Below are 21,471 nucleotides of genomic sequence, written 5' to 3'. Positions count from 1 at the left end.
CTTTATTTTCAGTGCAGTACAGCTAAACTAGGCAGCTTCATCCCCCATTTTACAGCCATTTTTGGGGTTTATGCAGGTTAGCTAATTGGCTCCAAAGCTTCTTCCTCCACTCGCTGCAGTCCTCAATATCCTTTCAGGCGAGAGCCATTCTCTTCACGTCATCTTCAATCACATGCTCTTTGGCCTTCCTCTGAGCAAAGGAAACACGGTGCAAAAATAAAGCACAACTGAAGAAGACAACACAGAAATGGAAAAACAGTTTGGAAGTAAAAATCCTCAATGTAATTGCAGGAAACAGTTGTGGGGTCAGGAGTCCTGGAAGAGGTGGGAGCCTGGCCATGCAGTGTATGTGTTACAGGAATTGTCTCATAATTTGAAGTGCAGATGATGGGGGGTATGGGAGTAATTCAGTTAGCTGTCACACCATTCGGGCGGCACGATGGTGCAGTTAGGAGACCTGGGTTTGCTTACTGGGTCCTCCCTGTGTGGAGTTTGCATGTTCTCCCTGTGTCTGCGTGGGTTTCCTCCCACAGTCCAAAGACATGCAGGTCAGGTGCACTGCCGATTCTAAATTGGCCCTAGTGTGTGCTTGTTGTGTGGGTGTGTTTGTGTGTGTCCTGCGGTGGGTTGGCACCCTGCCCAGGATTGGTTCATGCCCTGTGTTGGCTGGGATTGGCTCCAGCAGACCCCCGTGACCCTGTGTTTGGATTCAGCGGGTTGGAAAATGGATGGATGTCACCCCATTCTCACTTCTAAGGTAGCCTCCTTGGCATTCAGTGGCAAAGTTCATGAAAGCTGTGTGAGGAGTGGAGTATGTGAGTGAGACATGGCCAGTGAAAGCAGAGCATGACGCAAATCTGGAAAGAGCAGAGATGAGAGTAATTAGGTGGATGTGTGGAGTGTCATGATGTTAGTGGAACATGAATGTGTTTTAGGAAAAACTGTGTGTGAAGGTGGTAGGTGTTGTGCTAAGAAGAAACAGCCTAAGCTGGTTTGGACACGTGGCAGCTCAACAAGATATGAATATTCTTCTACAATACGCTACATTTGGCTAAAATGTAAATGAAGTGATCTCTGAGGATATTTTAAAAATACAGAGCCTCTACACTCTGCATTTAATCAAACATGGCGGATTACAGCATATCAAAATGCCGCCTGAAACTTATATTGACACAAGTCTTGGTTTAAGCAGCTCCAGTATGAAGATATTTGTAGACTTTGTTGCGCAGATTTATTTTACTTTAGAAACAGAAATATTTCAGCATCTGAAGATAGTAAAATAAGCAAACATGTTCTAGACCAAAAGAAACAAATATTAGCCATTGTTATACAAAAGTGTCCTGAAATTGACATCATTTTGTAATTATCATAAAAATACAATTAACAGCTTGAACACAAAACACCTGAAACCATTTAAATGTTTTTGGCTTCATAACTTCTATCAGCTGGTAGTTACACTGGGTACCAGAACACAAACTCAATCTGCCGAGATATCATAAGTGGAATTCCATGTAACATTTTGGTAAAGAATTTGAAACAGGCAGAGAACAATCCAGGGAGCAGCCAAGTACCATATGAGTGTCAGCCTTTAGTGTACTTACTTGTAGGAAGTGAGAGGACACCTCAGTTGGGACGTTTACAACTGCAGTCGGACACCCAGGGCTTTGCTGTAACTATCTTTATATGCCCATTTACATGGGTAGAGTTGGACCAGTCATGAATACATTAAGTGCTCATCAGAAAGCACTTCAGTGTTAAAGTACGGTGCGAGGAATGTAGAAAAAGGACAAACAAAATTCACAGCACTCAGACACAAAATAATACAGCATACATGAGAAAGGAACAATTCAAGGATTGTTTCGGGGTAAAAATGCATGGAACTGATATATCCTTTGTTACTCAGCAGCAGTACAAAAGCGATTTTATGATTTTGTTGCATACAGTACCAAGGACATAAGTAGACACAATAGTGTAACATAATAGCAGGCCTGTGTGCCACACTCATTAAATGTAATTCCAAACTACGCATGTTAAGCCACGACTGAAGAGAACATTTATACCATGCAAGCTCCTTGTATCAAAAGATTCTAATGTACAAATTATGTCATTCTGATGGTTTACAATTGTGATAAACCCCCTACTATATAAATATAATATTGTTTTTGCTGTCAATTTCTATGCAATTTCTTAATTCAGAATGGGAAAAAGTATGTCTTAATAGTTATGTGACATTGCTAAGATTTGACCAAAACTCGACTTAGGTTGTGTCTGGCAGTTGTCAAATATCTGTCATTTTTCACAGTAATGCCCGATGGGAAGCGTTAATCATAATAATCACCAGCAAATCGTGCTGCACAGTTTTTGGAAGCACTTGTCTCTTGTGTAGTAATTAAATCAATGATTGCTGAAATAACAGCACAGTCCTTGGATTTTGTGTCATACCAGTCCACAGGCTTTGGGTTTTTGATTTTCTCCTGAAGAAGAGCATCAAGTTCTTTCCTTAAATCCTGTTGAAGTACAAAAGAAAAGAGTACATATTTAAAAGGCTGGTTGTAGTAACAGAACATTAGCACACAGGCCATTCAGGCCAACAAAAGTCACACATCCTAGCTACCAACAGCTGCAAAATAAAAGTCAATAAAGTTCTACTTTCTACCACACCATTTGGTAACTTATTCCAAGTCTATGGTTCTTTCTGTGAAGAAAAACTTTCTAATGTTTATACAAAATCTATCCTTAGTAAGTTTCCAACTGTGTCACTGCGTTCTAAACTGAAGAGCTTATACAGAGTACTCGCAGTAGCATTATCAAGTGTCCAGGGTCCAGGCAGAGTCTTACCTGCATGTCCAAGCACTGTGCATATGCTGCCACTCTCCAGCTTACTTTGATGGATAATATTGGTATGGGGACATAATCATTTCTGCTTGGTCAAATGGCTTGCATTTCTATGGGTTGGTTAATGGGAGTTAGTGTCCATAAATTGACTTTGGCTACTGGTGCACCTTCCAGGTCTGATACCAACACTGGGCTCCATGTTGTAGATGCTGGCACTGAACAAGGAGTGTGTTTGCACGGAGATTTATTTCTGCCATTTGGGTTGTCTCGCTAAAGCCAAAAGTATAATATACAGTATATGTCTGGAGACAACCCTGAATGAATTGTGCTTAAAACTGAGAGAGTACAATTATACAGCTCACTAAGTGTCACATTTCTAAGTGAATCCAGTGCCTCATGATGGTGGCGCTCAAAGTAGGGGTTGTGATATAGAACTGCCAAGATCAACGGTGCTCTTCTTAACCTGTTCCAATAGTCAGCAAGCTTCTGTTTATGATTGATGAAGTGACTACAGTCATAAAGTCTACTTAAAAAAAAATGAGCAGCAAAAGTGTCAAAGGAAGGGCAGCTGGAAGATTGTCAGTATCATTAGATAACTAAAGCTATTATACAATAACTAGGGGGCTCTGCCCCCTGCTCACTTCGCTCACCAAAACCCCATGTGGGCCCTACGTGCTTGTCATTTCCTGGATCTGCCACTTGCGATGAATCGAGCTGTGCTTTTGGATAAACACAACTATCAAATTTGTCTTTGATATCTACATCTTTCGAAACTATTGTCGTTGACAATACGTCACATGTTTTTTTATTTTATATATGCAAGCATGATATTTCGTATTCATATAGAAATGCAAGAAAACTTCTTTGTCCGTGTTTTTCAGATAAATTTTGTGTAAAGTGTGATACTTTTGGACGTATAGATTTGTATCCATTATTGGCTGTAGAATTTCTAATATGTCCCAATCGTTTAACTCTTTCGATTCTATGTTGCATCATTTCTCTGTAATCAAAGATATAAACCTGACTGAAATGTGGTATCTTTGACATTAAACTTGTAGTACTTTTTTCATATTACCTCTGTCCATATATTCAATCTCTTTTCGCTGTTCCATTATTTCACTGAGTAATAATTTCCAATGCCATCTTTACTATCAGTTTTTTGAGACTTTCGAATTTTAGTACTTTCATAATCTCCAACCTGCTCTACATGTGTATCGCACCAATGTTTTTGAACCTCTTTACAATGTTTTACTTTGTCTTCTACTCTTTCTCTTTTCTTCTTCTACTGTTTGTCTTTTATTTCCACCTTCACTTGGACCCGTTTGGTTTTCAATTCATCTCTTGGCACAAAGTCTCGTCTCCCAGAACATGATATTATCTCTCTGAAAATGTTTTGTCTCAAGATTTTTTTTATATAATAGAGAGATATACCTAAATATTCGTTCCATAAAATGGATATAAATATAATACATTAGTCTGTAAATATAACTCTAAGAACAAAAGAACAAAAGGTTGGGTTCAAATCTCAGCCCAATCAATGTCTGCATGTATTTGCATGTTCTCTCCATGCCCTGAAATGGACTGGTTAAAATTTAAAATAAAAAGATGACAAACAGCTCCACTAAGTTAAAGTTTACTGCCTTAATTTCAGATCACACCATGTGTTTTTGTGGGAGGCACAATGGAATTTAGCACCACTGCCTCATGGGTTCGATGTTATGGACTTTGCTTCTGTGTCCAGTCGATGTCAGTGTGCAGTTTTCATGCTCCATACATCTTAATGTGGCTTTCACTGCTACTACTCCATTCCAAAGACGTGCATGTTAGAAAAATGGACCCACGCTTGGTATATGTGTGAGTGGACTCTGTGATGACAGTGTGCAGGCAAGTGTACGCAATTATTGGAAGGCGAGGAGACACACTGTGTGCTATTACAGACTGTTGTGGGGGTGCAGTTCGAAGTGGGTTTGCTGATCATTTAATAACTGAACAGTACAGCAATCAACAAATTCAATATAGAAATGATATTGAAAAATTGAGATTCATAGCTATAAAAGTTGGAAATGCCAACCATATTTAAACATCAAAGAAAGGAAGACCTTATAAAGAAACAACTTAAACTTTCAAAAAAGCATTTGCAGTTTGCTACAGCTGTTCACATATCACACAAGCTTGACGGTCCTTGTCTTCAAATATGTACTCAGTACTGCCTCTCTGTCTTACTCTCTGTGTTACGCTATTCGAATCAAAGCCGACTAAAAGAGTGTAAAGTGTAAAAAAAAGGAACTGATAATTACCGTGTCTCTGTAATGCTTTTGGAGTAAAAAGAAAAATGAACAACCCTTAGAATGAAAAAGTACTTAAAAACATTTGTGTAAAAAGTATGCATATATATATTGTGGCATATGGCCGGTCGTTTATCCCGGCCAATACCCCCAGGCCACCAGATGGAGCTCTCCCTGCAGCATGGAGGTGCCCCGAAGACCAGCAGGCAATCCTGGACAATGGAGTTTTTATCCACAACCCTGCTGGATACCATGGGGGCCGCTAGAGGATGCTGCAGGGAGGAACAAAGAATATTGGCCCTACGCCCCGGAAGTATGTCGGAGTCACATGAACAAGGGGAATGACGTGCCTCCAGGGTGAAGAAAAGGACTTTTGATCTGACCCAGGTCAGGGATAATAAAAGGATTGTGGGAGCTCCCAGACGGCGAACTGAGCTGGGTGGAAGGGTGGCAACATCTGGGAGTGGTGGAGAGTTTCTTGTTATTGCTATTGTATTGTTTAATGAGAATTGTGGAGGAGAGGGTGCTTTGTGCACTGTGCAGAAAAAATATAGTCTACTTTTGGACTTTTATCTGGTGTCTGGCGTCTTGGACAAGGGTTCAAGGGAGCGATAGTGCCCCCAATCTGTCACAATATATTTTTAGGATTTATTTTTCAAATCTTCAGTTAAATTAATGGTGCCACTACACAAGCTCCACAGTGTAGCTCCTAGTTCTAATGTTATTTATTTTTACATTAGAGATAAATTAAGTAACAAACTTACACATTCCTGTGACCTATCAGGAACTGGATTGATAAAATACCCAGCATGCATTTCATTTGTTTTGGATTTTAATCTGACCTTTACTAAATGGGCAATCCTGGCTGGAGACTGGAAGACGATCCATTCATCCACGGCGATGGTGTCTTGGTCCTTATCTTTCTGAATAGAAATGTCACCTCCAAAGAAGAGTAGGGAATATGGAGTCACTTCTGTGCAGTCATAAAGAAATATCTGTTTAAAGACATACATTGTTGGTTAGTTTATTGCAGGACACAGTATCATAAGCAATGTACTGTATATTGATGCTTTTCAATAGTTTTTCATTCAATTATATTCAAATACTTCAATTCTTTTTTCTTGCTGGTAATTTTGCCAGCTTTCTGTTTACCATTTTCATATATTAAGCTTAATAACTCTGAACGGCATTGTTCAAGTTACTTTGAAGTCAAGCCAGCTTTCAGCACTATTTTTATGCATGGAGAAACAAATGAAGAAAAATAAACAACAAAAAATATTTGCACAAACATACCGTCAGTATAGGAACTGTTATTACCCACACTGCTACCCTTAATGTCTGTGTTAAACTTATAACACACCTAAAATGGGATTATTTTGTAAAATGTGGTAAAAATAAATAAACCATTTGTAAAATTAATAAAACATACTTTACATTATTTACATTTGTTATGAAAGAAAAGTAAATAATAATATAAAGCTGAAAAATGTAGTTCTGTAAAGTATTCATCCCTTAAAAGCATAGCCTCAGCATGTCACAAGCAAGACTAGACTGGAGGTTGTGTGAGTCAACTATCTAGCTCAGATACTCCACCAATTGAGCTGTCTGAGTGGTGTGGAGGCCATGTTAGAAAAGGCTGAGGTGAAGACCATCTTGGATATAGCTGTCTTTGAAAGAATGCGGAAAAGAGTTTAAAATGGAAAGTGCAAACTGTATTTTTTAGTTTTGTATACAGTAATCTTTCGCTGCTTCACTCTATCGCGGATTTTATATGTAAGCATAACTAAATATATAACGCGGATTTTTCGCTGCTTCGCGGGTTCTGTGGACAATGTGTCTTTTTACTTCCTGTACATGCTTCCTCAGTTGGTTTGCCCAGTTGATGTCATACAAGGGAAGCTATTGGCGGATGACTGAGAAGCTAACCAATCAGAGCACGCAGTTAAGTTCTCCTGACTGAGAAGCTAACCAATCAGTGCACGCAGTTAAGTTCCTGTGTGCTGAATGCAGTGTTAACCAGGAAGTCTCGTCTCGCTCATTCAGCACCAACGTGTTTTGCTGTGTAAAGAGTTAACTTTTGTGCTCTTTTGTGTTTATCTTTGTGCATAGTCAAGCCCTTCATTATGGCTCCAAAACAATCTGCTCCTGCTGCTGCTTCAGGGGCCGTGCCCAAGCGCCAACAGAAGATGTTAACGATTGCCGAAAAGGTAAACGTTTTGGATATGCTGAAGGAAGGGACAATCTACACCGCTGTAGGACGCCATTACGGCATCAATGAGGCTACAATTTTTTTATTTAAAAAGTAGGAAAGGAATATAAGGTCTACAGCCGCAGTGTCCTTTTAACCAGGGTGCAAAACGAGTTGTAAGTGGATGTAATAAGGCAGTAGTCCGGATGGAATCTGCTTTAGGGATTTGGATTGAAGACTGCACAGAAGAAGAACAGCGGCAGTGCTACACAATCACCTGAAGTGGCTCCTTTAGAAGGGCTGTAACACTCTCCTTTGTTGTGCAGTAAAATTAAACTCATTGTTATTGGACAAGTCATCATGTCACTGTTGGTGAGTAACCATAATTAATTTTCTACTTACAGTACTTAGTACATGTACATACGTTTAGTGTCACTGTACACACATTTACTGTATACTATTTGTCTTGCATTGTACGTATTTATTGCTGGTGGCCTGTCTGTCGTAATGGCTGTAACATATGTGATATCGGAGATACTCGATATCTTTAAAATAATATTTAGGTTTTACTGTATATAAACAGTGTGTTTAAATACATAATTTCAATGAATCTTACCTAATATCTAAGAGAATACAAAGGGATTATGCTGTATAACTGCGCGGGGTATATTTATAAACAGTGTGGGAGAGTTTATAAGGGCTTAAAATATATAAAAATAACCATACAAACATATGGTTTCTACTTCGCGGATTTTCACCTATCGCAGTTGATCTGGAACGCAACCCCTGCGATCGATGAGGGATTACTGTATTATATTCACTTTTCTTATAGTAAAAGTGATTATATTCCATCCATATGTTATGTTGGCCATATCCAAAAAAATCTATTTAAATGTGTTGCAAAACTTCATCAGCAACACAGCATTCAGGGTCAAATATTTTATTTTGATATATAAATATCAATGTCAACAAATGCTGATAATCAGGAAGTACTGTTTTGACCACTGATACCTGTTCATCAAGCACTTGTTTATCCAAAGATGTACTAGCCTCTCCAAAACAGTACCATTTTATTCATGCTGATAAAAAGTTTCAAATTGTAAACAAAGAATGAAGTATTTTGCCATAAAAGCAAATCTCTTAGTTGCTCATAAATTCAAAAATAAGAAATCTGCCAAATAAAACCCAATGATAATATGACTGGCAAACAGAGGCAGTGTGACTTTCAACAATCAAGCTTAGGTGTCAGCAATTTCAAGTACAATCTTTCACAGTCTTGCATTGACAAAAGCACATTTACACCCTACAGACACACTCATTGTCATGGTGTTATGATTAAATATGGATTACTGTATTTACCTGGAATTGACCAAGTCACTAGGTGGCAAATGGAACACCAGCAGTGATTCTTCTTTATTTATAATGGAAGTGCAGAAAATGTTGTGTTTAATATTTTGAGATTCTTAATTTTTTATATGGGAAAACTAGGGGGCTTTGCCCCCTACCTGCTTCGCTTGCCCAACGGGGGACACTATGCGCCAGCCACTTTGTGTCTCTGCCACTTGCCTCGTGAGGAGAGGGGGGGGACTGAATGGACGCTAAGGAGATGTGGTCGGATCAGCTACTGGCTTGCTGCTGCCAAGCTGCATGTTCTGCTTGTCGCACTGCGTGTCAATCATTTAAGATACTATACAGTAGCTGTCCTTTTGTCTCACTGCCTTGTCTCAGAGAAAATCACGTATCGTCTCCTTCCAAGCCTTCCAAGATTTTTTTATAATAGAGAGATGAATCCGAGTAATTTATTAAAATTGTTAGAATTTTATTTTCTTTTTTCCCCCAAATTAAATGAATTTAGCTTTAATCGATGTGCATAAACTTGTACTGTGGAAGATTTTGTTGAAATATTTTTTTTTCTGTTAGTTTTTAATTGCTTTGTTTCTATTTGGTTTTCATATTTGAAGAGATAGATAGTCAAATGCTTCTTATCCTAATGAGTTGTTTTTTAGCTTCTGGTTTTAAAAAAAGTAAATTCTAGGAAGACGGGTTGTGTTCCAAAGTCATGGCATGGGTCATTGAAAGAATCAACATGTGTGAATAGTAAATAAAATAAAAAGTATGTTTAGAGAAAATCAAGTTTTTGAAAAAAATTCTACATTTGTGTACACTACTTTTATCACTTTGCCTAGATAATGACTTAGGTGTTTGTGATCATCTAGGGAGACTTCTATGACTGCCTTAAAATAACACTGTGGGAAATGAAAAAGTCACCTATGGTAATATTACATGTGGATTGTGGATGCTGTGAGCTATCTCACCAAAAATAAGTATAAGGAAGCAGACAACTCTGAAGAGAGCTCCAGTTTTAGCTAGGGAACATGCACTCAAACTAAAATTCATACAGTTACCAATCAGAATTTAAATCAAAGTACTAATAAAAGGTAATATGCTGAAAGACAATTTAAATCAGGATATACAAGACAGTTGATAGCTTTCAATATGGTGACCCTGGTCCTAAACACAAGAGGTGTAAAAATGCACTTAGGATAATGAACATTAACCACACAATACTCAAAATACCTCAATTAAGATTTTTATTTGCAGGAGTAAATTTTCACTGATAGAAAACCGTATGTCAGAATGGTGATTCCAGAAAGAACAACAACTTAGCAGGTGGTGCGAAAGGAATCATGAACACAAAACAGTGAGAAATGACCAAACTGATTTAAATTTAAAATTTACACTTTGTCTGTATATTCAAAAGAATATATGTTTAAATGAATGATGAATCAGTGTATGATGTCATAAAAAGTATTTGCTCCTTCTCTGATTTCCTTTGTCAGTAAGTGTTTATGCTGATGGTTTCAGGCTTTAAGCCAAAATGTTATCTATACTAATAAAAGGCAAAGCCCTCACTCACTCACTGACTCATCACTAATTCTCCAACTTCCCGTGTGGGTGGAAGGCTGAAATTTGGCAGGTTCATTCCTTACAGCTTCCTTACAAAAGTTGGGCAGGTTTTATATCGAAATTCTACGCGTAATGGTCATAACTGGAAGCAGTTTTTCTCCATTTACTGTAATGGAGATGAGCTTCAACGCCGTGGGAGCGGAGTTTCGTGTGACATCATCACGCCTCCCACGTAATCACGCAGTACATAGAAAACCCGGAAGACCTCAAAAAAGCGCTCAAGAAAACATGCATTATATAATTGAGAAGGCAGCCAAACAATAAGAAGCGGCGAGTGACATATACAACCATATTCATGAGTTCTGCTACTGAAACAAAGCACGATGTAAACCTACACTTTAAATTAAGTTCATAGACAGGCTGCGCTGGCGTTTGTAATTTAGTGCCTGCCCATATAAGGCCGTCCGTCAGCGGCAATCCAATAGCAAACTGCCACGGGTAAATATTCACGGGTGAAGGACTGTGCTTATGGAGAGGAAGATGAGATGGTCAGGGTGGTGTTTGACACAAACTCAGCGAAACTGCGAGAGAAAGTTTTAAGTGCCAGGACTAAGGTAACATTAAATACAGCCATGGACATAGCACGAGATGGCACCAGCACAACTGGGGAACTTCGATGCATGTACACCGAGCGGCTCACGTGAACTGACGCAGTGCACAGATAAAAAGCAACAGTTCCAAAGAGCTGAACAAAACCAATTACACAATTGAAAAGGCAGCAAAAATATGAAGCGCCTGATACATACAAGCATATTCATAAATGCAGCTACTGTGGAAACAAAGCACACGGTGGAAAAGTCAATGTCCCGCTAAAGGAAGACAGTGTAAAAAAACCCGTGCATGCAGTGTGTCAGGTCTCGGATAAAGAAGAAGACGAGCTGTTTATTGATGCAGTAAGAAACGAATCGATGAATGAAACCTGTCATCTTTACAACGATTGACAAACACGGAATGTAACTTGAACACAACACATCCTACAAATACGAACCTGATTGAAAGAAATAATGATAATCAAATCCTTGATGACAGCAACACTCAGTAACACTCACAAAACAAATACTGTATATTGACAGTCATGTTACGTTATTTTTAAAATGTTCCCTTTTCTTTTCTAGCTTTTTAACACACTACTTCTCGCTGATACGCGGGTATATATATATGTATATATATATCCCGATCTACATACTCGAATAATGGATACTTTATTCGCCATCAATGATTGTTTTGGTAAAGCCATACTCAGTGTATTCATTAGATGAACGGTAAAAAGTAAGAGCGAGGGAGGATGACTTATTGAGGCATGCAGGCTGTAGTGCGCCAACTCTATCTGAATTGCGCGATCACATTTGAAAAATATATCTTTTCAAGTTCTATTTAGTCCATATGTGTCAAACTCAAGGGCCGGGGGCCACATCCGGCCCGGCGTGTAATTATATCCAGCCCGCGAGATCATTTTATATACTGTATTATTGTTATTAATGGCCCGGTATATGAAGCGCTGGTAACACAATAAACTACAGATCCCATAATGCAGCGCTTCAGCTGCCTTGCCGAACACTTACCGCGTAATCAAGTCTAGCTTATGATGCTGCAAGTTATTGCGAAGCTAGCTCACACGATGCTGAAGAGAAAAGTTGATTCTGAAAATAGAGCCTTTAAAAACCGATGGGAGGCTGAGTATATGTTTACTGAACCCGTGTGTCTCATTTGTGGAGCTAATGTGGCTGTAATTACAGAATTTAATCTAAGACGGCACTATGAGACAAAACATCAGGGAGTTCTGTGTTGTGGAGATTCTCAGGATGGATTGCAGGTGCTCATCAGTGAGGCTGAAAGACCTGAATGCAATGCAGAAGATACAGAAAGCAGAAGAATTAAATAAGAATCTGACACTTCAGCGGACGCTTTACCCGTGCACAATCACAAAGTGATTTCAAGTGAAGTTGCTTTTATGGGAGACACAAATGCACCAGTGCAACTTTCCCTGTTGCCAAGTAATGTTAAACCAAGTCGTCACTACGGTGTTCCCAAATCCGCACTTTGCTGATAAACTGAGCGCACTGAGTTTGCACGGCGCTTTGGTGACTTTGAAGAACAAAAAAAGTCCGTCTACATGCGGCTCGAACCTTGTGCATGTTTGGTAGCACATATCTGTGTGAGAAGCTCTTCTCAGTGATAAAGAATAACAAAACAGCACACAGGAGTCGCCTCACTGATGAGCACCTGCAATCCATCCTGAGAATCTCCACAACACAGAACCTCACACCAAACAGAAACGAACCTGTTGCCAAAAATAGATGCCAGGCGTCCAGCTCTAAAATGACATATGAGCAAAGACAACTTAATGATTTGATTTGTTATTGCTGAAAGGAACACATTTTATTTATATTTCCAGGTTTTGTTATGCAGCATGTTCATATTTGAATTTGTATAATTTTGAAAGGATATATTTTTATGGAGAGCAAAATCTTTTGGGATATTTAAAATCTAAGTTTATTTTTATATAAATTTATATGAGTAAAGAAATTTGAATGTTTGTTCTTTTAAGTTATTTAAGGTTTGAGTTGATTTATTCACGAATAATATTCCTGTCTGTTTTTACCATTCCTACCAAAGATATTTCTGTCGACTAAATAAAAATTCCTTCTATTTAAAATTTAAATAGAACTTGAACAAATACGATAGTTCATAATATCCACGCAGACTTGCACGTAAGAGCGGGAGTTATCCGTTTTAACAAGCAGCGTATTGCACTGATACGAAATAGCTGTGTGTGTATACAGTATGTGTTTGCTTGTATTGTTGTTGTTAATTGTAGTTTGTATTGTAAATGATTACATATGTCCATCCATTTATTGACCTGCTTAATATCAGTGTTTATGATCGTGGGGAAGAAAGGGAGGACCAATCTTGGATGGGAAGTCATGCAAATACATGGCACAGTCTCACTTGCATCCAGCAGCATGACAATTAAAAGTCAGACTTTCAATACTTTTATTTTAAATACACAGACTGCAATGTCATTTTCTATTCCTGCAATGAGAAGGTAAAGCACTTAATTTATTGTGCTGTCTGACTGAGGTTAAGTGGTGTTTTCTTGACAAGGTGTTTGTGCATGAATTGTTAATAATTCATAAAGTAAACTGTCCTTTTATTACGCAAAGTCAAAATCTGTATTTCCAACATGATTTTTAGTGATCATTGTGTAAAACTGATAAAGATTTGTATTTGTAAAATATTGATATTGGTTGATAAAACAGAAGTTGGCATGTTTCCTCAGGGCATGCATACTTGCGTATCTTACTCTCTGCTAAAAAGATAACAATTTAATAATGTTAAGAAGAATCAAAAATAGATTTTTTTTTCTTCAGAAGACAATTGTCTTATTAGTAAAGATAGAGTTGGATAAATTTGCAGTATCAGATTTCTTTTGTGCCTTCTTTTGAAGAACAAGGTTACTTATTCACCAGGGGCCTCATGTATAAACGGTGCGTACGCACAGAAATGTTGCGTAAGAACTTTTCCACGTTCAAATCGCGATGTATAAAATCTACACTTGGCGTAAAGCCACGCGACTTTTCCACGGTACCTCATGCCTTGTCGACGCATGTTCTCCGCTTCGGTTTTGCAAACTGGCGGCACCCAGCGTCAAAGCAATGGTACTGTTCTTGTGTGATTACTCATTATTTTCATGACGCGGCTTTATAAATACACAGAAACTAACCGCATATTGTTTATTAGTGTAATGCATCTGATTGTAATTAACTCGTAAAAATATAATGGTCCAGGGAACAGCCATAGTATTCCAAATACCATAACTGCTTTAGCGTTGTTACTCTCACTTCTCCTTCTTCTTCTTCTTCTTCTTTCAGCTCCTCCCGTTAGGAGTTGCCACAGCGGATCATCTTTTTCCTTATTACTCTCACTGCACGACTTGGAGTATTGATATCACTGTATCTGAGTGTGAATCACAGCAGCAGCTGATCGGAAAGAGAATTATCGGTATACAGCTTTAAGGACACGCTGTCTCAGCCACTGCAAAACGTTTTAAAGCCTCTTCTGTACAGACCTCGCGGTTCAGAAACAGTTTAATCCCAAGAACTTTAAATGCACTCTATCAACTGCTCCTTGTAGAACGGTTTGTAGTTATAAGTACAATCACCCCCACTGTAAACTTGCACTACAGTTATAATATCGCACAACCTGATCCACTTTATAAAGCGCATATTTACATATGATGACGATATCATTTTTAAGGTGAAATGCAGCAAAATATGTTTGTTAAATTATACACGTAAAACATTAACTTCATTTAAATAATCTATATTCTTCACTGGGAGTGTCGTGAAGGATAGAATAATTAAACATGTACTACGAAGATATTTCAATGTTCTTTAAACGTTTCGAAGAATCGGCGCTAAGCTTACAGATGGCTTAACGTCTATTACAGAGCTGATTGTATGGCGATCGGTTACTTGGGGAAAGAAAAGCACTGACTGCAGTGACGGCTACGGCAATATATATTGAATATAAAACAGAAAGAGAAAATAACAACACAGCTAAAAACGCAGCGACAAATTTCGACAAAAGATAAATGCTTGTCATGAGCACGAGGCTGCTGTGCAGTGTCCGCAACGGACGTGGCCATCCACCGTGATAAGCTACCTTACTGACATTGGCGGCGAAGGAGCCACCGATTCTTCTTCTGCCCAGTGCCACCACAAGCCTAGTGCCGCCCCTGAGTACTGCTGCAATAAATTATTTCATCGAAGTGAAACACATGTTAATAATGTGCTTTAGCTCCTATCCTCATGAAAATGACATCACGTATACATCTCAGTATTTTAGTTATTCAGAGAGCTGTAATATCACAAATGTAATGGACTCTGTGTCCAGTTGGAGGAAGAGAGCCAGTTTAAGAAGCAAGTAGTGATTCACACACATAGAGCACATACGAGTAGAAGATCAAATACAAAACAAAGCATTTAACGTGCTAGTTTAATTACGATGTGATTTGAGAAACTGGTTAATTAAACGATTTTAAGATGAAGTTTATAATGTTCTACTAAATGACAAAATAAACAACGTGATTAAAGTGGAAATGTCGAGATTGAAGTTGACATTTCGTGCTTTTCCCCCACCGTGTGCCTTTTTTCTCTGTACCCTAATAAACTTTCATATGACACTCAGACAGTGGGCTTACAACTCTTCTTTTCACGGCGACATTGATATGTGGCTTCTTTTTTATTTCCGGCACTGTGCGATTTTGTGAATGTGAGCTTTCAAGTTTCTCCAACACGCTATGTCACTCGATCAACTTCCTTTTGTTGATTATACCACGGTTTATTTGAACAAATAGTATGTTTTTCCTTTGCCTCCACTTGGTATTCGCTGAAATTCTTATATTTTCCCCGTGCTTTTCCCATTGTCTTTTCACAGAAGGCTGCGATTTATATTGATTTGCATATTCAAATAGGCATAACTCTGGGAGGATATGGGGCGTTACATAATGTGCGTGCACGAGCGTTAGTTTTCACGCTGATCGGGATTTATGTAACGGAAGAACGTGGAAGTTGGAGTACGCACAGATTCCTGCATCTGGATTTTTCTGTGCTTACGCCATGTTATAGTGCGAGTTCTACGCACGGCGTTATACATGAGACCCCAGGTGTCATTTATTAACTACTACTAGCAAAATACCCGCGCTTCGCAGCGGAGAAGTAGTGTGTTGAAGAAGCAATGAAAAAGAAAAGGAAACATTTTGAAAATAACGTAACATGATTGTCAACGTAATTGTTTTGTCACTGTTGTGAGTGATGAGTGTTGCTGTCATATAGCATTCTTCTTCAACACACTACTTCTCCGCTGCGAAGCGCGGGTATTTTGCTAGTATATATATATATGTATTTGTGTGTATATATGTAGATATATATATATATATATGTATGTATATATATGTGTGTGTGTATATTTATGTGTATATGTATAGATATGTATATATATATATATATATGTTTAAGTGTGTGTGTGTGTGTGTGTAAATATATATATATATATATATATATATATATATATATACAGTACATTGTGAAATATATTTTCATAAAACAATCCAGTACCTGTTCTTACTAGCAAATATTAAAATACTGAAAATCATGTCATGTTTCGTAAGTTTCACTAATTAATGTATTGATCTCTTCAAATTAAAATTAAAGAAAATTATAAAAAAATAATAAAAATTAAGATTACAAATATTTATAAACACAGATTGTAGAGGGCCATCATTCAGAAAATTTGCATAAATAATTTTAACTTACACTACTTGTTTTCATTTTCAAATGGTAGATAAGCCAAGAGTAATTGAATTCTCTTTCTTCTGCATTCACAGATTTTGGATGGATGCTGACTTTGCCATCAGGTTTTGTATAAACTTTCACCCTAGAAAGAATAATTTATTTACAGGTTTGAAACTGCAAATTCTTCCATGGATTAGTTTTATTTTAGTTTTCAATTTTCTTTTCCATAACTACATGATACTTTAATTAGAAGAAGAAAAAATCTTTGGCTGAAAATTCTGTGTATACATTTATAGGAGGACATTTAACATGACTTTTGTATGACTAGTATCTCACAAAAGTGAGTACACCCCTCACATTTTTGTAAAAATTTTATTATATCATTTCATGGGACAGCACAGAAGATATGACACTTCGATACAATATAAAATGGTCAGTGTACAGCTTGTATAACAGTGTAAATTTGCTGTCTCCTCAAAATAACTCAACACATGGCCATTAATGTTTAAACCACTGGCAACAAAAGACAGTACACCCCAAAGTGAAAAATGTCCAAATTGTGCCCAGTTAGCCATTTTTCCTCCCCAGTGTCATGTGACTCATTAGTGTTACAAGGTCTCAGGTGTGAATGGGGGAGCAGGTGTGTTAAATTTGTTGTTATCTCTCTTATACTGGTCACTGGAAGTTCAACATGGCACCTCATGGCAAAGAATTCTCTGAGGATCTGAAAAAAAGAACTGTTGCTCTACATAAAGATGGTCTAGGCTATAAGAAGATTGCCAACACCCTGAAACTGAGCTGCAGCACGGTGGCCAAGACCATACAGCGGTTTAACAGGACAGATTCCACTCAGAACAGGCCTCGCCATGTTCGACCAAAGAAGTTGAGTGCACGTGCTCAGCATCATATCCAGAGGTTGTCTTTTGAAAACAGACGTACGAGTGCTGCATAGGTTAAAGGGGTGGGGATCAGCCTGTCGGTGCTCAGATCATACGCCGCACACGGCATCAAATTGGTCTGCATAGCTGTCATCACAGAAGGAAGCCTCTTCTAAAGATGATGCACAAGAAAAACAGCAAACAGTTTGCTGAAGACAACCAGACTAAGGACATGGATTACTGGAACCATGTCCTGTAGTCTGATGAGACCAAGATAAATTTATTTGTTTCAGATGTTGTCAAGCATGTGTGGTGGCAACCAGGTGAATACAAAGACAAGTGTGTCATGCCTACAGTCAAGCATGGTGGCAGGAGTGTCATGGTTTGGGGCTGCATGAGTGCTGCTGGCACTGAGAAGCTATAGTTCGTTGAGAGAACCATGAATGCCAACATGTACTGTAACATACTGAAGCAGAACATGAGCCCATCCCTTCAGAAACTAGGCCACATGGCAGTATTCCAACATGATAATGACCCCAAACACACCTCAAAGACGACCACTGCCTTGCTAAAGAAACTGAGGGTAGAGGTGCTGGACTGGCCAAGGGACCTAAACCCTATTGAGCATCTGTGGAGCATCCTCACACGGAAGGTGGAGGAGCACAAGGTCATCCACCAGCTCCGTGATGTCGTCATGGAGGAGTGGAAGAGAATTCCAGTGACAACCTGTGAAACTCTAGTGAACTCCATTCCCAAAAGAGTTAAGACAGTGCTGGAAAATAATGGTGGCCACACAAAACATTGACACTTTGGGCACAATTTGGACATTTTTCATTTAGGGATGTACTCACTTTTGTTGCCAGTGGTTTAGACATTAACGGCCGTGTGTTGACTTATTTTGAGGGGACAGAAAATTTACACTGTTATACAAGCTGTACACTGACTACTTTACATTATATCAAAGTGTCATATCTTCAGTGTTGTCCCATGAAAAGTTATAATAAAATATTTACAAAAATGTGAGGGGTGTACTCACTTTTATGAGATACTGTAATTGCTGCATGGAACTAGATTCATGTTTTACACATAGCAAAACAAGACATTAAAATAAAATTCTATATTTAAATAAACATATAAGCATTCAAAGACATGTTCACTTATGAAAAAAGCTATAAAATAATCATACAAAATACAATAAATGTATTTTTAAAACCAAAGAAGCTCAGTGCAAATCATTTCATGAATGTAAACAGAAGGCAATTCTAGGTTAATGACTGTTTATATTACTTGCTTGCACAGTTCAAGTAAATAAACAGCACCTTTAAAGAAATTACTGAATGAGGTGCTTCAATTAAATGGCTACAAGCTAACTAAATGAGGCAAATGGACTAATTGCTACATTGATGTACACTGTGAATTCTTATTTATGACACAATTATTCAAGCAATTTTGGCTACCAGAACTAGACGGATTAATATTTTAACATTACATATTTTTTCTACGTTATATAGCCAGGATTGCCTACAAAAAATGTAGAAGAAATTAAATTAATTAAATTTTCAGTCAAATCCCAAATGTTTCTGAAATGGAAATTCTGTTGTCTGATTCTACTCTAACATGGGATAAATGGGTCCAGAAAAGAGATGGATATACCACTGTAATGTACGTTATAATGATAATCAGAAAAAAACAAAAACCTATAAACAAAATAAACACTAACTTCCAAAATGTAAAAAGTGGTATTTAAGTAAGAATGACATTTTATAGTCTTACATTATATGTGAATGTCTTGCAGATGTGGTATGTTCTTCTGACATCAGTAAGGACCAGTTGTGTTTAATAAGCATATTGTGATAATGTATAACATGATGAGTGCCATATTTTTAAGAATGACTAATTTTCACTGACTTCCTCTGGGCAATGGCTCATTCACCATGGCTACACTCAATTTACTCATTTTGTCTCAGTGTCCAAACTGAAGCAGATATCAAAACTTTTCTTTTCTTTGAAACTACTACCATCACTTTAAATGGTCACCGTTATCCTTGCCCTGTTTGGTAATTCTATTAATTAATTGTATGTAAATACAGTCTATATCCATGCAATGCATCACTCAGAGATGGTGACAATTTTGAAATATTTATATCGAAAAGAAAAAAAAATTGACTTGATTTTGACATACATTTTGCTCCTCTTGCTGAAACCTGGTTGGATCCTAGCAACTTTGGGATACAAACCAGCACATATGACAGCCTTTATCAGTTTCTCATTGTCTGTAGAGTTAAGAAAAGAAGTAAAATTACATCATAACACACATGTAAAAGACTACAATAAATAAATATATACAATAAATAAACAAAAAAAAAGAAACAGCATCAAGTGTATTCACCAGAGTTTATGTTAGACCTATGGTCTTTAGGATTTTTACTGCTGACAAATCCAGCAGCCAGGAGGTGCTCAGTAAATTGTCCTTTCATGTTGTGTAGCATCTGAAAAACATTAAAATTTTAGACAAAACTAGTCAAGTACTTAGAACTATTAACAATGATTAAATGTCAGAGGTGCAGTATATATAAATGTTAAGGATGTCAAATTTCACGTTCATTGACTTTAAAATGCTTAAAGTGGTTATTTTTTTAACAAAACCAGTTCATATTTACTTTTTTGGTAGCTCTCATTTGACCAAACAGTGAGTGATTTGCCCCATTCTTCTAATGATGACTGGTTAAACAGGACAAAATTCCATCATCTTCCCCTAATGCTCACTGGAGTAAAGTGGGGCTCAATTTTCCTACCTGAATGTTTTTAGGGCTGTGATTTTACTTGTAATCTGTGATGAGTGGAGCACATTTTACTAGGACATACACTGTCTTCTTTTCATCCATATTGCATAAAAAATCTAATTATCATCACAATATAACGATGCTGGGGATGAAACAAGAAAAATCTACTATTTTTAAAAAGAGAAAGTGAACATAAAATTAAAAGTGCTCCTCTCTTCATTCTTTATCCTACTCTCTATGCCTTCTCTACATGTCCACCTTTTTTGTATAAAATAATTAATAAAAATGAAAGTAAAACTTAGAGAACAAGTATATATACATATATTTTTTTTAAACTTATCTTTTTTATTAAGTCTCTCCCATTTTCTTTATCTTCTTGATATCCTGTGTTAACACTGTCTTTCATTACATACCACTATAAATTATGTAACCATTTACAAAACTTTACGATATCATCACTGTTTGCATGTGTCACAATCCACTTCAGAATGTGGGATTATAAATGCACTGCACTTAATAAAAGTACACTAAACTAAACTTAATTTTCAGCATACATGAAATTAAGTCCAAAGGCTTGAATGCTTGTCTCTAATAAAAAAAGAGTGCTGGTGCCTCTGTTATGATGTAGAATTTTTTTTTCTTATAGTTTTGGTTTATTTGATTCTTTTTAAGGCAAAGATAAATTCCAAACAATAAAAAAACAATTACATTAATTCTGTGGTGATGATTTTTTATTATTATTATTTTGAAGGAAGCAGACTTTTCTAACATGAAGATACTTCTGTTTACAGCGCAAGAGTCATCAATGAACAGTTTACAATACTATCATGTTTTTCAAACCATAGTATATACCATGACAATTCTAGCAACTTCAGCTGAACTGAGTACTTTTCAGACTTTGTAGAGGCTATTGAAGCAGTTTCACAAGCTTGCAAAATTCATGCCAAGAGTAAGAACAATTTTGAAACTGCTGGTGATACAATGTCCTATTGATAAAGCAATTTATATATTTACAAGTATACGTACACACCATAAATAATATATATAATTTTTAAGTTATTAAAAAAATTACCTGAAGGGTATTTGAAGACAGGAAGTTCTCCCAGCAATAATCTCGCTCTGCTTTATAACTGCAGCTCTTTGCTTCTTCCCAACCCTGTATTGATACATCAAAGCTAGTTTTTGATAAGAAATGTATTCAAAAACTCAGGAATAAATAGAAAGTTGCATGTATTTTTG

The 21,471-nt window shown here is 37.3% G+C and overlaps 1 protein-coding gene across 1 annotated transcript in view; it reads right to left on the bottom strand.

Moving 5' to 3' along the window:
• Window positions 1–1,212: 1,212 nt before the first annotated feature.
• The window catches only part of dhx36 (DEAH (Asp-Glu-Ala-His) box polypeptide 36), a 108,038-nt gene continuing 87,779 nt past the window's right edge, over window positions 1,213–21,471 (bottom strand). Inside the window, exons 20-25 of the mRNA XM_039757508.1 lie at window positions 21,305–21,388; window positions 19,839–19,938; window positions 19,632–19,722; window positions 16,593–16,713; window positions 5,963–6,115; window positions 1,213–2,507 (exon numbers count right to left, since the gene is read on the bottom strand). Coding sequence (XP_039613442.1) covers window positions 2,322–2,507; window positions 5,963–6,115; window positions 16,593–16,713; window positions 19,632–19,722; window positions 19,839–19,938; window positions 21,305–21,388 — 735 coding nt within the window. The 3' untranslated portion in view covers window positions 1,213–2,321. The remainder of the gene's footprint in view (window positions 2,508–5,962; window positions 6,116–16,592; window positions 16,714–19,631; window positions 19,723–19,838; window positions 19,939–21,304; window positions 21,389–21,471) is intronic.

Source organism: Polypterus senegalus, chromosome 1 (assembly GCF_016835505.1).
Source record: "Polypterus senegalus isolate Bchr_013 chromosome 1, ASM1683550v1, whole genome shotgun sequence".
Lineage (NCBI taxonomy): Eukaryota > Metazoa > Chordata > Cladistia > Polypteriformes > Polypteridae > Polypterus > Polypterus senegalus.
This window is presented reverse-complemented; position numbering and strand designations above follow the sequence as displayed.